Raw genomic sequence first — 16,901 nt, 5'->3', positions numbered from 1 at the left:
ACAAATAGAAAATAAAACCAAAACACACAAAATTCAAGATATGTTACTAAATTATTACAATTGAAGATGAACATGTCTTTTAAAAAAGAAAAATGTGTATGGAAGGAAGATTTACCTAATAATCAAGAGGAGTGGAAACCCAGAATCGATGCTTTAATGTGCCAACCGCTTATACTGGAAATACCTAACCATATAAAGAGGCTATATGTAGGCATAAGAATTGATAAACATATAAAGAGATATTGATAAGAATATTAAAAGTAGTTTTATCTTAATTTAAGTTGCTGAAAGTACATAACTTTGGGTAGGAAATAAGAATTGATAAGGATATAAAGAGATATTGATAAGAATATTAAAAGTAGTTTTATCATAATTTAAGTTGCTTAAAGTACATAACTTTAGGTAGGAAATAAGAATTGATAAGGATATAAAGAGATATTGATAAGAATATAAAAAGATGATAATAAAAAACAGTTTTACTAAAGGCGTGCATGCTAAAGAAATTATACGGGTCATACCTTATTGTTATACCTAGAAGTTCACAAACCAAAAGAGGAGCAAGCAGCCGCAAATATATGATTATGATAGAATGATAATCGGCCGCGAATATAGGATAGAATGCTAAGGACGGTTTTATAAGCCATACATGGATGATAAGGACGGTTTTATATTTGAAATTTAATTTAGATAGATATTGATAATTGATTTCATACTTATGAAAAGAGAGAGATAAGTTCCATATGGAGCATAGGTTATTTTTTTTTAAAAAAGGTGGAAATCATGGAATAAATGAACAAAGGCAAAAGAAGAGAGAGATGGAAGAGCGTAGGTTATTTTATAGAGCATGTTGAAACCACTTGTCCTGTCGTTAAGCCACATAAGAAAGAAAAAGTATAAAGCGATAAGAATAAGAATACGATTTTATTATATATATATATGACTTCCCTCTCTTCATTTTCTTCATTTGCAAAAACTTTGAAAACGCATTAAAAAAAAAGAAAACAAAAAGAAAAAGAAAAACTGCTTTTATCTACAAAACGTTGTTAGAAGCCACCCGTTGGACCAAAACAAAATACCTTAGCTTCCACAAGCTCAGAACTGCAACAAATAAGAGAGAGCATTCAGGCTAGAAGAACACGAAGGGGGAAAAAGGGCAGAAAAAAGAAAATTTTGAAGAATGCCAACATTAAATTTATTCACTAATGTCCCAGTGGATTCAGTGGTTGCCTCGGATATTCTCAAGGATGCTACCAAAGCTGTTGCCAAAATCATTGGCAAACCCGAGTCGGTTAAGTATAGAAACGACTATCAAGTGTTTGATGAAATGACCGTGTGAAATCCAGGCTTGTGTTTCCTGAATTTGCATGCATGCATGCATTTGGTTTGTTATTTTACCTTTTGAGATCTTTAACAAAATTTTGTAGCTGTTAATAGTTTTGTCAGAAAGTTTTAGCACCTTCTAAGTTTCTATCTGATTTCTTGTTTTATAATGCCAAGTTTAGGACTTGAAATAGGGAAATGGCAACTTTTTTTATTCCAAGTTTTCTTTTTAAATTACTATATAACCATAACCTGAATATTGAAGATTTTGGGTTTAGTTTTCCTGGCAAAGATGTTTCATGGCAAAAGAGCATAGTACACAAGCTTGGGCATGTTTGAGGAAGTTGATATACGCATTTCAGGCAATGATTGTCTGGAAGACGTTAGAGTTTCTTGCCTAAATGTTAGCTCTCTTTCCCCAGGTTCTAACAGGCCCTGCTGTATGCAAATTTGATTAACTCTTTCTATGGATGGAATCCATTTTCCTGGTGGTTTTTTTTTTTCCTTTTAATATAATGAAAACTAGGATTCCATTGCTTAGACACCTTATGTACAAGGCACCATGCTAGGTGTTTTTAGCTTGAGTACGCCATAAAGCAACATAGACAAAATATAAGTAAGGGGAGGGACAAATTAGACACATCCTTCATCTACGGTTCTACCCAGAGCATGCTTTTACAGAGCATCAACTAACCAATTACATTCTCTGTGCTTAAATTCCAAGTGACAGTTTGGTAATTGCTGCATCATATCCTGACAGTCCATAATAAAGTTTGCTTTCTTTTGCTCTGCTTGTGGAGGCCTGCACATGTAATCCACTATAACTTTATCTGTGTGTGTGTTCATGTGCGAACATGCATTTGTGTCATGACTGAGTTTAGAATGTGGTGAAGCTCAACAATGATAACACAATAACTCGTCTTTTGATCACAAGACGAGCCACCTTGACTTTTAGCAACAACATCTTCAAGCTCATGGATATTGGTTGTAATTGATTAATTGCTGCTTTAAAATTGGTATTTTCTGCCATATTACAGGATAATTTGTAGTCATTATGTTGTTGCAATATGTATAAGTATTCAGTTACTATCTTTATTTGTTCAGTATGTGATGATCTTGGTGAATGGAGGAGTACCCATTGCATTTGCGGGAACTGAAGAGCCAGCTGCATATGGGGAACTAATCTCAATAGGGGGCCTTGGACCCAGTGTGAATGGAAAACTTAGCTCAACCATTGCAGAGATTCTCCAAACTAAGCTTTCTATAGATAGTTCTCGGTTTTATATCAAGTTTTATGATGTTCAGGTATACTATCTGCCTTTTGTCTTTCCTGCTCCTATTGATGAGCTGAAACCAAGAACTTGGAACTTTTAGGACACAAATAAACAAGGCACGCATTTTCACCTCTAGATATTTTGGGACCTCCTATCATACTCAGGATGTCCAACATGAATGTTGGGAAACTAATACAGGCCTCTCATCTGTTCATTTTTTGGTTCTTTGTTTTTGGGGTGCCAGATATCACAGTGCATATATGATCTTATTTGTAAGCCATACATTTGCTTGCAATTAGCTATTGCCTACTGATTTTAAAAGTTGTTCCTTTTGTTCTTTTTATACCTAGTAAAGAATTGCTAGTATAAGTACTGGTTTTGAAAGCATTACCTACATAGACAAGCAATATAAAACATTTTATTTGAAAGTAGTAGTTTATACATAGTTAGTCAATCTGGTTTAGAAAAATGTTTCTTCCCTATGGATCATGATCCCTCTAACAGAGCTCTAATTGCATAAGCAAATCTTACTCGTAAATGAATTGGCTCAGAGCATTTACGTTGGAGCAGTCCAATTCTAAACTTTTCACGTTTATTATCTGATGTTTAATGACCTTTGGTTGTCACAGCGTTCATACTTTGGATTCAACGGTTCAACTTTTTGATCACCATGCTCAAAGTAACATGGAACGAGGAAGATGCTGATAACTGTGAAAGTGTATCAAAGGTTGCTGGAGGACCGAATATGAACTTAATAGACTTTAGCATATATGCTAGTGTTGTATGGTTAACCAAAACAATAATTTTTGGTTACTGTTCTTTTGTGAAATCTAAAATTTCAGGACCAGATTAGCTCTTTACCTTCTGTCTCTGAGCCAATTAACCGAAGTAACTGTCTCTTCTATTAAACCATGCATGCAATCTCTCCTAATTTCTCCTATGCCAAAAATTTTTTCCTGCTGCTCATGCAGGGATTCTCTAATTTCTGAATATTCAGAAGGAGGAATTTCAGTTGTGTTTGCCATTGATGACGTAACTTTGACCTACAAGTTTCTACCAAGAGCCCCAGGTCAAGTCCATCTATACATCATATGCCATTGGCCTGCATACCTAAACGCATTGTTTAGGGTAATGGCAGCTGTAGTTCTAACTGGATTTGTTTGTGGATGCTGCTGCCTCCATTTGTCTTCTGCATGTTTGGTAAAAACTGTACTGCTCGGAGAATAGCTTCATTCGTCTCAAATACAGATGTAGTTTATGTAACATGCTCTCTCCTTAGGTTGTTCAATATCAGTTGTTATCGGCCATTTCAATTGCGGTCTTCCCCAAATTAATCCTAATGTCCGCTGTTCAGAAAGTTCTCCAGTCGCTGTCCGGATATAGAGATTTTTTGGCGATATATTGGCAAAAATGTTGGCGAAGTGACAAATATCTGTTATAAAAGTTTTTTTCTGCCCATAATAAGATATTCAGATGTAATGCCTGTTTCTCAGAGACGGCAAAGACAGGGGAAAGAGAAGGAGGAGAGGGGGGGGGGGGGGGTGAGGAATTAAGCATCTTTTTACACTTTGTACGAGTTAATAAGAATGAATAGTATGAGTTAATAAGAACGAATGGTACGAGTTACTTTTCTACACTTTGTATTATCTTTTCTGTAGAGTTAATAAAATGAATGGTATAAGTTACTTTTCCACACTTTTCTATGTATTATCTTTTCTTTGTAGCATAACAGTTTTACTTTTCTTTTAAATTAATTGCCTTTTCTATTTTTTCCTTAATATAAGTTCATTATCCTTTTTTCTTTTCTTTTTTCTGAATTCATTACATTATTTATACTAGAATTAATTTTTTTTCCTTCATCCAATCTAAAACTGTCAATGGGGTTGGGTCAATCCAAATTCGACCCTTATAGTTTGGGTCTAAATATTAGATCTAAATTAATTATGAGCTGAATCTAGACTTTATTAGGTTTAACCCGATTAAAACTTGACTCGAGTAATTGTATATTTAAGTATATATAACATATATAATAATAAATATAATCTATAATTATGCATATTATAACTTAAAATTTTAATAATTTATAGATAATCAAAAAATAATTATTTATAGATGATCTATTAATACTACACAAATATTAATAATATATTGCATATAATTATCTATTAAATTTTGAGTTTGAGCTGAACCCAATTTTATCTCGAACCCTAATAATTCTGTGACTGCAGCATGAGCTTTATAGCAGTGAGCCTAAGTCTAAAGGCCGAAAGCTCAAAAGCCCTATTTCTTCTGTAAACTAAGTTTGGATTTGTCAAAATCCGAATTACTAGACCTAATTGACACTCCTAACTGAAAAAAATCTTAATTGAACCGTGTGATAAAAAATGGTTCTAAAATGGTGGTCATGTCTAATTATGTTAATAGTGGTTGATCGGCCAATATCACCTAGTTATTTCTAGAGGTGCTAAACATATTCTCCCTCTAGTGTTTTAAAATTATTAAATTGTTTTCAAATTGTTTACCATATCCAAGCAATAAGAACTCTCACATAAACGGATCAGGGTTCTTTGTTGTCACAATGGTGGCTCCCCAGGGTGGAGTTGGAGTATTTTTAAGTTTGATGGTGGAGTTTAAATACAGGACACCAATTTTAATGTGTCAAAAATGTTATTGTGTTATCTTATTTTGCTGTGTTAGTGTCTACACTATGGTCTGTCGGGAACCAGTGGTGATTTCTGATTTAAGGGCTATGATATGAATTAATTAAAAGAAAGAAAGTTTAGTCAGGAAAAGGAAAGAGAAATGCAGATGAGAAAGGAGAGAGAAACAGGAAGAAATCCAAGTTGTTATTCATTAGATGCCTTTACGACCAATCAGATTCTTTCTTTTATAACTAATCAACATTAATCCTTCTTAACTCATTTAACAAAACAACACTATCCCATAGTTATTTCATTTTTACAACCAAAATAACTGTGTTTAAATAACTGGTCCTAACAGTGACTTCCTCTCAAAAACAGTCTTGTCACCAGGATGGAACTGAGGAAATTGATGTTCAATGAAATCCTTGTCTTCCCAGGAGGCATCTTCAAATCCCATATGGTCCCATTTGATTAAGTACTGTATGATTGGTTGTCCTTCTCTTGAGTACTGATTCAGGCTGTATAGGACATTGATCCTGCATGTCCAGTTCTGCCAAAGTAGTGGTGACTTGCTACAATGGTCCTAGCTTCTTAAACAAAGACACGTAAAAAACTGGATGTATTTTTGCTCCTTGAGGCAGCTTGAGCTTATAGGCTACGAATCTCACCTTTTCCTTAATCTGAAATGGTCCATAGAATTTGGCAGCTAGCTTGAGATGCTTCCTAATAGCAACAATCTGCTATTTGTAGGGCTGGATCCTTAGAAAAATCCGTTCTCCAAATTCAAAAGACCTCTCTGTCCTCTACTGATATGCAAAAAACTTCATCCTTTGCTGAGCTTGTGCCAAATGTTCTTTAATGCTTGTAGAAATTCTAATTCTTTCCTCCACTAATTGAGCTACTGCTGGGATTATTGAATCCAAGTGAGGTCCCGTCGGAAATGGTATAGATTTGTACCTATACAAGGCTTCAAAAGGAGTGAGTTTAAGACTAGAGTGGTAAGTGGAATTATACCACCACTCAGCTAATGAAATCCATTTACTCTACTATGTAGGAAATTCTCCAGTCATGCACCTTAGATAAGCTTTCACACATTGGTTCAATCTTTCACTCTATTCATTTGATTGTGGATGATAGGTTAAGTTGTAAAGTAAGCTAACTCCCACCAACTTGAATAGTTCTCTCAAGACATGATTAGTGAAAATTTTGTCCCTGTCTGACACAATAGACTCAGGAATTCCGTGCAGTCTATGTGGGTCAATGAATAATTGAGCCACTTGTTTGCAGTAAAAAGATGTGTCAAGGTAATGAAATGACAATACTTGGTCAATCTATCTACTATTACCAATTTTGTGTCAAAACCTTGTGATCTGGGCAACTTTTCAATAAAATCCAAGGTGATGTGTGTCCAAGATTGTTTGGGAATAGGAATAAAAAAGGTTGTGACCATGGTTCGCCGTCACGGGTCGCGGTCGCGGTTGTTTCACATCCGTCGCAACATATCGGTTAAATATCGGGTGATACGCAAGTTAGAGCATATAAAGCTTTTTAAAAAAATTAGAAAAATTACTAAAAATAAAAAGTACTATAACCAGTACAACTATCAAATTAAATTTGAAAAAACCTATGTTAACATAAATAGTAGGTAAGTATTTAAAGAAAGTGATGCTACTCTAATTATTGATTTATAGTATTAAAAGCAATTTTTTTTTGTAAATATAAGGGGAAATTTGCTACTGATTCATAATGACAGGGGGTACTTTGTAATTAAGCCTAAAAGCAATCCCCACATAAAAACATCCTCGTCTTTCTTTCCATCCGAAAAAAGGTTCTCATCTTCTCCAATTGATCTGCATCTCTTCTTTTCCTGCATCCCTAACTCTACTTTTCCATCCATTTACTATCCTCCTCAAAACCCACTTTCCCACTCGATTTGTGGGTGTTCACCACAGTGCTTTAGAAGTTGATTCACTGTAAATCCTAGCCCGAGTAGCAGCACTTGTAAGACGGATCCGACAACCAGAAAAATTTTTACAAAATGGCCTCAAGTACAAAAGGCTTTTGGATCTATCAGTAGAGATTGATGAAAAAACTTGATTACTAGCCAGAGTTGGCATTCTCTGAAGTCCAGGTGATGAAATATTTGTTTAGAATACTTGCTTCTTAGCAGTAGGGAGGGAGAATTTATTGGAACTCGAAGCTAAACTCTCTGCCCTATCTATGTCTATGCTAATCGATTGTTTTTGGACTTTGCTTGTGATTGATTTGTTTGTCGTCCAGGACTTTGGTTATTTGACTCGGCCAAACTCAGCGAGTTTTGCCGATTTCTTGTTGATCTAAGTTGACTCGATCAATACCGACCGAGTCAACCCGAGTTAACTACGATCCCGGTCAAACGGCGACTCGAGTGTCGGTATCGTACTGATAGCTTCCGTTCCGGTTATGACTCGGGCAAGTCAACTCGGAACATGTTCAACTTTGTTTCTTTGACTTGTGTCACAGGCTTGCACATAGTTAATGACATTCTTGTTTGAGATTTGGCTAGTAGAATAGTGCTTTAATCCTTTGCCAACATCCTCTTTGACCAGAATGTCCACCAATAGCAGAAGAGTGAAGAGCTTGGATAATCTGCAATTTGATCCCATTTGCAGCCCCCAACATAGATTTTCCCTTAGTGTTTGAGTATTCCTTTAGTAAAGTAATATGATGGTTGTAAAGCAAGGTCTAATGACAATTGTGCAATAATGTCTTGACAGTGATCATACGTTTCATAACTCCTAATTATCTGTGACAGCCCACCTTCCCCTAAGGCGAATCAAAGGGTTCGGCGGACTGCCTGTCCAACTCTCGCTAGGACTACGGAGTCGAATCTCGTAAAACCCTATATTACGAGCGATGGAACCCAAAGAAAATGAATAATTGGAGACCACCAAGACAAAATATAACTTACCAAATCATACGGTGATACGGAACTTCGATGAAACACCTCAACAAAAAAAACAGGAAAACGAAAACAAAAAAATGGCCACGTCACAATCCGGCCGGAAGTTGGCCGAATTCAGGGCAATGGCTAACCCAAATTTTTTCAAATGCCGCGCTAGCCCGATCATCCAACGGTTACAAGAAACGTTCACCAAAGTCATAGAAGCATAACATCTCAAAGGAATACACTTTTAAAAAAAACAAGGTTAAATACTTATATACATCGGAGTCTTGAACAAATTAACTAAAGTACAAGCCAAAGTATTCATACTATTCAAAATATAATTTGGGTTTCGGTTGCAAAAGAGCTTAACAAAAGAATCTATACACTAGCTCGACCCTTTCTTCCAATCACGATTTCAAAGTTTGTCCCCTGTAAGAAAAACAAAGATAACGGAAAGGGGGTGAGTTTACGCTCAATGAGGTACCAAAATAATAGCAGTCAAGAATCATGGAACTTCATATTCAATTAGTCACACGTGCCTATCAAATAGGAAATTAAACAAACATTTTAGATAGAAGAATACAAGTGGCTCTCGGGAGCCCAAAGTTCCCATTTGCAGTACTTGATCCAAACCCGTTGATTCTCCGTCAACGTATAAAGAACAACCATATCCGTAGACCCCATTTTACACCAAATTCTGTCCACCAAACATACCCCTTACCGGGCCCGCACACCTCAACAGAAACAGAAGTGGTAATACTCGAGTATACCGGAATCAAGAGTCTCAATACCCAAAGATTCTCAGAAACGGACTACCGTGGTCGTTATCTAATCGACCAGACCATTGTCGGCTCGACTCGAGTAACTAGCCACAGGATTTAAGCTCAGAGGTCACAGAATAGTCGTTGGACTCAACTATCCAAACGACAAAAGATTAAGCACAGATAACAGAGTCAATTGTACACAGTAAATAGGCATACAGATACGAGAACGAGTGTGATAAAGGATAGTACAAAATAAACGGATAGTACAGTCATTCAAATCACAAATTGCATATACAGGAACCAAGTTACGCAACAAATGAGGGGAGTGGTACACTCACCAGTTCCAGTACAGATACTTCAAAAGTTTTCACCCAAAGTGGCTTTAATCGCCAAGAAACCCTAAAATAACCAAGATAGAACAATTATAGTTCGCACATCCACAAACCCAGTAAATGGAATGCATAAATGAGCCTCGACTACAAGTCGTATGCCTTTCCAGGTTAGGTACTAGTACAAAAGAATAAAAATGCGACTTTTGAGCAAAAGATGACAGTTGGTCCTAGGGATACAAACAACCCCCAAAACCCTTCATTTTTACCAAGATCAACTCAACTTGAAGGAACCACCCGGCCTAAACAATTGGACAGCACCTCCCCTTAATTCGATACTTTTCCAGCCATCATGGCTTCATTTTTCCTCAAATCAACCCAATTCAACACATAAGTATATTCAACACCAGAAATCTTTCACTAGGTTTAAAGTCACCCAAATACAACGCAATTCTAGCAATGCAACCATCGAAATCCAAGTTAGAAGCTAGAATTCTTTTAAAAACAAATAGCTAAGCAACAGGTTTGACATCTACCGGCGTTTTGGTCACAATTGCAGCTACGCTTATCGGATTGAGGCAAAGTTTATAGCGTTTCGAAACTAATACATATACCTACATTTCTTATGAAGGCCTCCAAAGTTTAAACATGCATTTTCAGGGTCAAAAATTGAAATCTCCACGAAAACAGAAAACTGTCCGCGAAACAGGGCTTATGGGCAGTCAAGGGTATTTTGGTCATTTCACATGTTACAGTACTCTGATTGAGTTGAAATTTTATAGGTAGATAGCTAACTCAATTACCTACAACTTTATGTTTTGAGCAAAGGCTGATTCGGTCTCTCTCAAGGACGAACATGCAGTGGAAAATCAGGCAGATTACTAACCCTAAGCTGGAATTTAGGTACACAAGCTGAAAATTCCTTTAGGCAAGGTAAACCAGCCCATAAAACCTTAATAATTCATATAGCAAAGCTATCAAAACATGCACAACTCTCAAGCATCACATGTGATCAGAATTTTCACCATAAAACTACTTCAAACCATAAAATTTTCTCACAAAGCTACTAAAACTACAACCTTAAGACACCAATTTACACATATATGAAGTAGAGGGGAGTTGCTAGCCAAAGTTACCTTAAACCTTATGCAAAGAGGCTGCCAACACCTTATCTTCCCAAATCACTCCACAAAACCCCTTAATCTTCCTTAGAGATCCACTTTTATGGACTAGATTGCAAAACTAACGGTTGAAACTCAAGATTTAAGCCAAGAATGGAGGATGAAGTTGAAGCTTTGCTCTCTTGTTCTTTCCTCTTCATAAATTTCGGCCAAGACAATGAAAATGGAAAGAAATTGGGTCAAAATTTGGTTTAGTAAAGGTTAAGACAAGTCCAAGTCAAAGTCAAGGTCCAATGTTTCAAGGACAAATGGCATCCAAGGGTTAATTCTCATCTTGTTGTCTTCCAATGGTTATTTATCTAGCTAACCTCTAATTGTCACCTAGTACCTTGTAAAATAATATCCCTTTATACAAATTATCAACTAATCGTCAAAATTTTATCACACTTAGTGCACTAGCAGGTCCCACGCCCATAATACACTTCAAATTTAACATAAACTATCTTATACTAGGAAAATGATTTAAAAACTATACTCACTTATAAAATCTTTGGAAAAATTAATATAGTAAAGTAAAGTGAAGAAAATGCATGTGAAATAAAAGAAAATAAAATAATATAAACTAAGGAAATTTTACGGGTCCTCACACTCTCTCCCCCTTAAAGAAATTTCGTCCTCGAAAATTTTTTCATCAATGGGATCTATCAAAATCTAAGGTAACCAGCGGCTCGTACCTTCTACGTCCTCGGACGAGTTAGGGACCTGATGGTGCTCTAGGGAATACACCCGAGCCGGTACCTTCGATCCAGTCCTTTCCCCCTTTGGCTGTCCAGGGTTGGTCTTGGTTGGTTGCTGGGTCTCTTTTCCTTCGCGCAGTTGAGTTGGACAGTTAGCAATCCGATGATCGGCGCTCTCACAGCGCAGGCATTTTCCCTCTTTCTTCCAACAATTCCCTTCCGTATGATTTGGCCCTCCGAAATATCGACAGGGACCATGAGTAGCAGAGACCGAACCTCCCGGTGAGACACCACTTGACACCCCCGGTTGTCGTACTCCCCCGTTTCCCTTTTCAATCTTAGGGGATGTACTTGTACCCTCTTGCTTGGAGCTACTCCCAGGAAAGCCCATTTTCCTAGCTTGGAAGTTTCTCACCTGTGACCTCGCATTTTCAACCCGCTGGGCTTTCTCCACAGCATCACTAAAGGCGCTAAGTTGGGCTACAGCCAGGTCCTTCTGAATCTCAACATTTAGTCCCTAGACAAAACGCCTTATCCGCCTTTGCTCGGTTACAATCAGTTCGGGCGCAAACTTAGATAACCGAGTAAATTGACTCTCATACTCAGCTACGGTCTAGGTTCCTTGACGAAGCCGAATAAATTCATCTTCCTTCTTTTCTTGGATTAGAGGAGGGAAAAACTTGGCGTTGAATTCCCTCATGAAGTTCGCCCACGTCCTCGGTGTTTGTTCTCGTTCCCATTTAAGCCTTATGATGTTCCACCAAGAACGGGCAGCTCCCTCCAGTTGGAAGACAGCAAATGTCACCTGTCTCTCCTCAGTGTAGTGTAATGCGGCAAAAATATCGATCATCTTTTCCAACCACCTCTCAGCCACGTCAGGATCAGGGCCTCCGAGAAATTTTGGTGGGAAGAACTTCTGAAATCTTTCAAGGGCTCTATCCTCGCCCTCTATATGGTTACCAGGGTTTCCAGGTTGAGGATTAGGGTTTTGGCCCTGGTGTTCCACTACATGGGCTAGTAGATCGGTCATGCGCTGGATAGCAGCGGCTACTTGAGCATTTGGGTCAACCCTAGGTTCAGGATTTGGTTCAGGTATTGGTTCTCTGTTACCCCTTTCATTCGAGAGTTGCTTACGTTCGCGCCCACGACCTCGTCCACTACGAGTACCCTCCATTGGTCTAACCAATCTAGGGTCAAAACGGAAATATAACATTAAAGATAATTATAGGCATAAGCAAGTAACAAGAGGTACACACAGATCAAAAGCCTATATACATAACACAACTTTATCAGCAAATCAAACGGTAGCAGTCAGTCAGATACAAGCAAAAGGAAATTTCATGAAAGTATCATGGTCATCAAAAGTACTATATACTAACTAGGCCAAAGGTACAAAAGCAACTAACGAAAAGCTTTCCCCCTCTAGGGTTCCGTCCATAATCTACAAGAATAACATAATTTCTAGCTTAATCAAGGTTAGTCATACTAAATAACGTCTGAACAAATCACACAAAGTTCCATAGAATCACATTTCTAGTTCGCCCAAGTCATTTCTAACCTAGGCTCTCATCTCTTTAGTAGCCGGGTACAAGAATCCCAAATAAGATAATTCACAACTCGAGCCGGCCGGTCCCAAGAGTAAGTCATCCATATTAAACATTCCTACCTGACATACATATATATCTTCCTCAGGTACCATGATAAAGATTTTTACACTTACAACGTGCACGGTTCATAGCTTATGCTCAAAAGAGCACTTATACCTTTAGACACATTCACGAAATCAGGACCATAACACCACTTGGCCCAAGCTCACTCCGCGCAGAGACCACGCGAAGCAGCTCTGATACCACCTGTGACAGCCCCACCTCCCCCTAAGGCGAACCAAAGGGTTCGGCGGACCGCCTGCCCAGCTCTCGTCAGGACTACGGAGTCGAATCTCACAAACCCTATATTACGCGTGATGGAACCTAAAGAAAATGAACAATTGGAGACCACCAAGACAAAATATAACTTACCAAACTATACGGTGATACGGAACTTTGATGAAACACCTCAACAAAAAAAAAACAGGAAAATGAAAACGAAAACGAAACGAAAATGGCCACGTCACAATCCGGCCGGAAGTTGGCCGAATTCAGGGCAATGGCTAACCCAAAATTTTTTCAAATGCCGCGCTCGCCCGATCGTCCAACGATTACAAGAAACGTTCACCAAAGTCATAGAAGCATAACATCTCAAAGGAATACACTTTTAAAAAAAACAAGGTTAAATACTTATATACATCGGAGTCTTGAACAAATTAACTAAAGCACAAGCCAAAGTACTCATACTATTCAAAATACAATTAGGGTTTCGGTTGCAAAAGAGCTTAACAAAAGAACCTATACACTAGCTCGACCCTTTCTTCCAAAACCATGATTTCAAAGTTTGTCCCCTGTAAGGAAAACAAAGATAACGGGAAGAGGGTGAGCTTACGCTCAATGAGGTACTAAAATAATAGCAGTCAAGAATCATGAAACTTCATGTTCAATTAGTCACATGTGCCTATCAAATAGGAAATTAAATAAACAATTTAGATAGAAAGGATACAGGTGGCTCTCGGGAGCCCAAAGTTCCCATTTGCAGTACTTGATCCAAACCCGTTAACTCTCCGTCAACGTATAAAGAACAACCATATCCGTAGACCCCACTTTACACCAAATTCCGTAGACCAAACATATCCCTTACCGGGCCCGCACACCTCAACAGAAACAGAAGTGGTAATACTCGAGTATATCGGAATCAAGAGTCTCAATACCCAAAGATTCCCACAAACGGAGTACCGTTGTTCATTATCTAATCGACCAGGTCCTTGCCAGCTCGACTCGAGTAACTAACCATAGGATTTGAGCTCAGAGGTCACAGAATAATCGTTGGACTCAACCCTCCAAACGACAACAGATTAAGCACAGATAACAGAGTCAATTGTACACAGTAAATAGGCATACAGATACGAGAACGAGTGTGATAAAGTACACCCTCGTTTCAAACAAAATAAACGGATAGTACAGTCATTCAAATCACAAATTGCATGTACAGGAACCAAGTTGTGCAACAAATGAGGGGAGTGGTACACTCACCAGTTCCAATACATATACTTCAAAAGTTTTCACCCAAAGTGGCTTTAATTGCCAAGAAACCCTAAAATAACCAAGATAGAACAATTATAGTTCACACATCCACAAACCCAGTAAATGGAATGCATAAATGAGGCTCGACTACAAGTCGTATGCCTTTCCAGGTTAGGTACTAGTACAAACAAATAAAAATGTGACTTTTGAGCAAAAGATGACAGTTGGTCCTAGGGATACAAACAACCCCCAAAACCCTTCATTTTTACCAAGATCAACTCAACTTGAAGGAACCACCCGGCCTAAACAATTGGACAGCACCTCCTCTTAATTCGATACTTTTCCAGCCATCATGGCATCATTTTTCCTCAAATCAGCCCAATTCAACACATAACTATATTCAACACCATAACTCTTTCACTAGGTTTAAAGTCACCCAAATACAAGGCAATTCTAGCAATGCAACCATCGAAATCCAAGTTGGAAGCTAGAACTACTTTTAAAAACAAATAGCTAAGCAACAGGTTTGACATCTACCGGCGTTTTGGTCACAACTGCAGCTACGCTTATCAGATTGAGGCAAAGTTTATGGGGTTTCGAACCTAATACATATACCTACATTTCTTATGAAGGCCTCCAAAGCTGAAACATGCATTTTCAGGGTCAAAAATTGATATCTCCACGAAAACAGAAAACTGTCCGCGAAACAGGGCTTATGGGCAGTCAAGGATATTTTGGTCATTTCATATGTTATAGTGTTCCGATTCAGCTGAAATTTTACAGGTAGATAGCTAACTCAATTACCTATAACTTTTATGTTTTGAGAAAAGGCTGATTCGGTCGCTCTCAAGGACGAACATGCAGTGTAAAATCAGGGCAGATTACTAACCCTAAGCTGGAATTTAGGTGCACAAGCTGAAAATTCTTTTAGGCAAGGTAAACCAGCCCATAAAACCTCAATAATTCATATAGCAAAGCTATCAAAACATGCACAACTCTCAAGCATCACATGGGATCAGAATTTTCACCATAAAACTACTTCAAACCATAAAATTTTCTCACAAAGCTACTAAAACTACAACCTTAAGACACAAATTTACACATATATAAAGAAGAGGGGAGTTGCTAGCCAAAGTTACCTTAAACCTTATGCAAAGAGGCTTCCAACACCTTATCTTCCCAAATCACTCCACAAAACCCCTTAAGCTTCCTTAGAGATCCACTTTTATGGACTAGATTGCAAAACTAACGGTTGAAACTCAAGATTTAAGCCAAGAATGGAGGATGAAGTTGAAGCTTTGCTCTCTTGTTCTTTCCTCTCCATAAATTTCGGCCAAGACAATGAAAATGGAAAGAAATTGGGTCAAAATTTGGTTTAGTAAAGGTTAAGACAAGTCCAAGTCAAAGTCAAGGTCCAATGTTTCAAGGACAAATTGCATCCAAGGGTTAATCCTCATCTTGTTGTCTTCTAATGGTTATTTATCTAGCTAACCTCTAATTATCACCTAGTACCTTGTAAAATAATATCTCTTTATACAAATCATCAACTAATCGTCAAAATTTTATCACACTTAGTGCACTAGCAGGTCCCACACCCATAATACACTTCAAATTTAACATAAACTATCTTATACTAGGAAAATGATTTAAAAACTATACTCACTTATAAAATCTTTGGAAAAATTAATATAGTAAAGTAAAGTGAAGAAAATGCATGTGAAATAAAAGAAAAGAAAATAATATAAACTAAGGAAATTTTACGGGTCCTCACATTATCTCTTCCATGCACATTGGTTTAACAGAACACAGAGCAAATCACTCCCCAGTCTCTACTCCCGGTTCAATTTTTGTGCTCACACTCCTTCTTGTGAGTGCATTTACTACCATATTATCAACTCCTTTTTTACACTATATCTCACAGTCAAGCTATAGAAGCTTGGCCAAACACGTGTTGTAGGGTAGTAGTTAATTTTTGGTCTGGAAGGTACATTAAGGATTGATGATCAGTTCTATTATGAAGTGATAACCAACCAGGTAGTGCCTCTATTTGGTGACTTCTATCACTAGTGCCAATAACCCCTTTTCATATACAGATAATCCTAGATTCTTTGTAGACAAGGATTTGCTTAAGAAGGCTATAAGGTGACCATCTTGCATTAGTACAACCCCTATGCCCCCACCACTAGCATCAGTTTCAATAATGAAAGGTTTATGGAAATTTGGCAATTTAAGAACAAGAGCAGTACTTATCAACCTTTTAAGGGTGTCAAACGCCAACTGAGCATATTCATTCCAAAGGAATCCATCATTTTTTAATAAGTCAATTAGGGGTTTGCAATTGAGGCCATAGTTTTTGATAAATCTTAGGAATAATTTCATAAATCTCCCCTAAAAGTTGCCTTATATCACTCAGAACCCTCGTGGTTTCAAATCTCTCTCTTACCTCAGCTTAATTGACATGTTTGTAATTGTTAGCCCTTGTGGATTAAAAAACTCATAGAAGAGGAGAGATAACAATTTACTTCCATATGTGCCCTTTTGTTGTCCTTTATATAAATATTAGAGTAGCAATCAATACCAAAATAAACCTACTAAGCAAAAGATAAATTGAGAGAGGTATAAGTGCAATAAAGAGATGTTGTAGCAAATAAGTAGTTCTACAATTAGGCAATGAC

The 16,901-nt window shown here is 37.6% G+C and overlaps 1 protein-coding gene across 1 annotated transcript; it reads left to right on the top strand.

Annotated features, from left to right (window-relative positions):
• Nucleotides 1-1,058: 1,058 nt before the first annotated feature.
• On the top strand, nucleotides 1,059-3,503 carry LOC113772804 (macrophage migration inhibitory factor homolog). Its single transcript, XM_027317283.1, has 3 exons — nucleotides 1,059-1,288; nucleotides 2,425-2,625; nucleotides 3,224-3,503. Exons 1-3 carry the CDS (start codon nucleotides 1,178-1,180, stop codon nucleotides 3,257-3,259), a joined length of 348 nt encoding a protein of 115 aa, XP_027173084.1. The 5' UTR covers nucleotides 1,059-1,177; the 3' UTR covers nucleotides 3,260-3,503.
• The last annotated feature ends 13,398 nt before the right edge of the window (nucleotides 3,504-16,901 follow it).

Source organism: Coffea eugenioides, chromosome 6 (assembly GCF_003713205.1).
Source record: "Coffea eugenioides isolate CCC68of chromosome 6, Ceug_1.0, whole genome shotgun sequence".
NCBI lineage: Eukaryota > Viridiplantae > Streptophyta > Magnoliopsida > Gentianales > Rubiaceae > Coffea > Coffea eugenioides.
The sequence above is the reverse complement of the archived record's forward strand: the minus strand, read 5'-3'. Positions and strand labels throughout refer to the sequence as shown.

Bases quoted from the DNA above. Each gene is read 5' to 3' on its own strand.
- LOC113772804 (XM_027317283.1), top strand. From the start codon at position 1,178: ATGCCAACATTAAATTTATTCACTAATGTCCCAGTGGATTCAGTGGTT. The intron at 1,289-2,424 runs GTTAAGTATAGA...TTATTTGTTCAG, and splicing joins TCATTGGCAAACCCGAGTCG to TATGTGATGATCTTGGTGAA. The intron at 2,626-3,223 runs GTATACTATCTG...TGGTTGTCACAG, and splicing joins TCAAGTTTTATGATGTTCAG to CGTTCATACTTTGGATTCAA.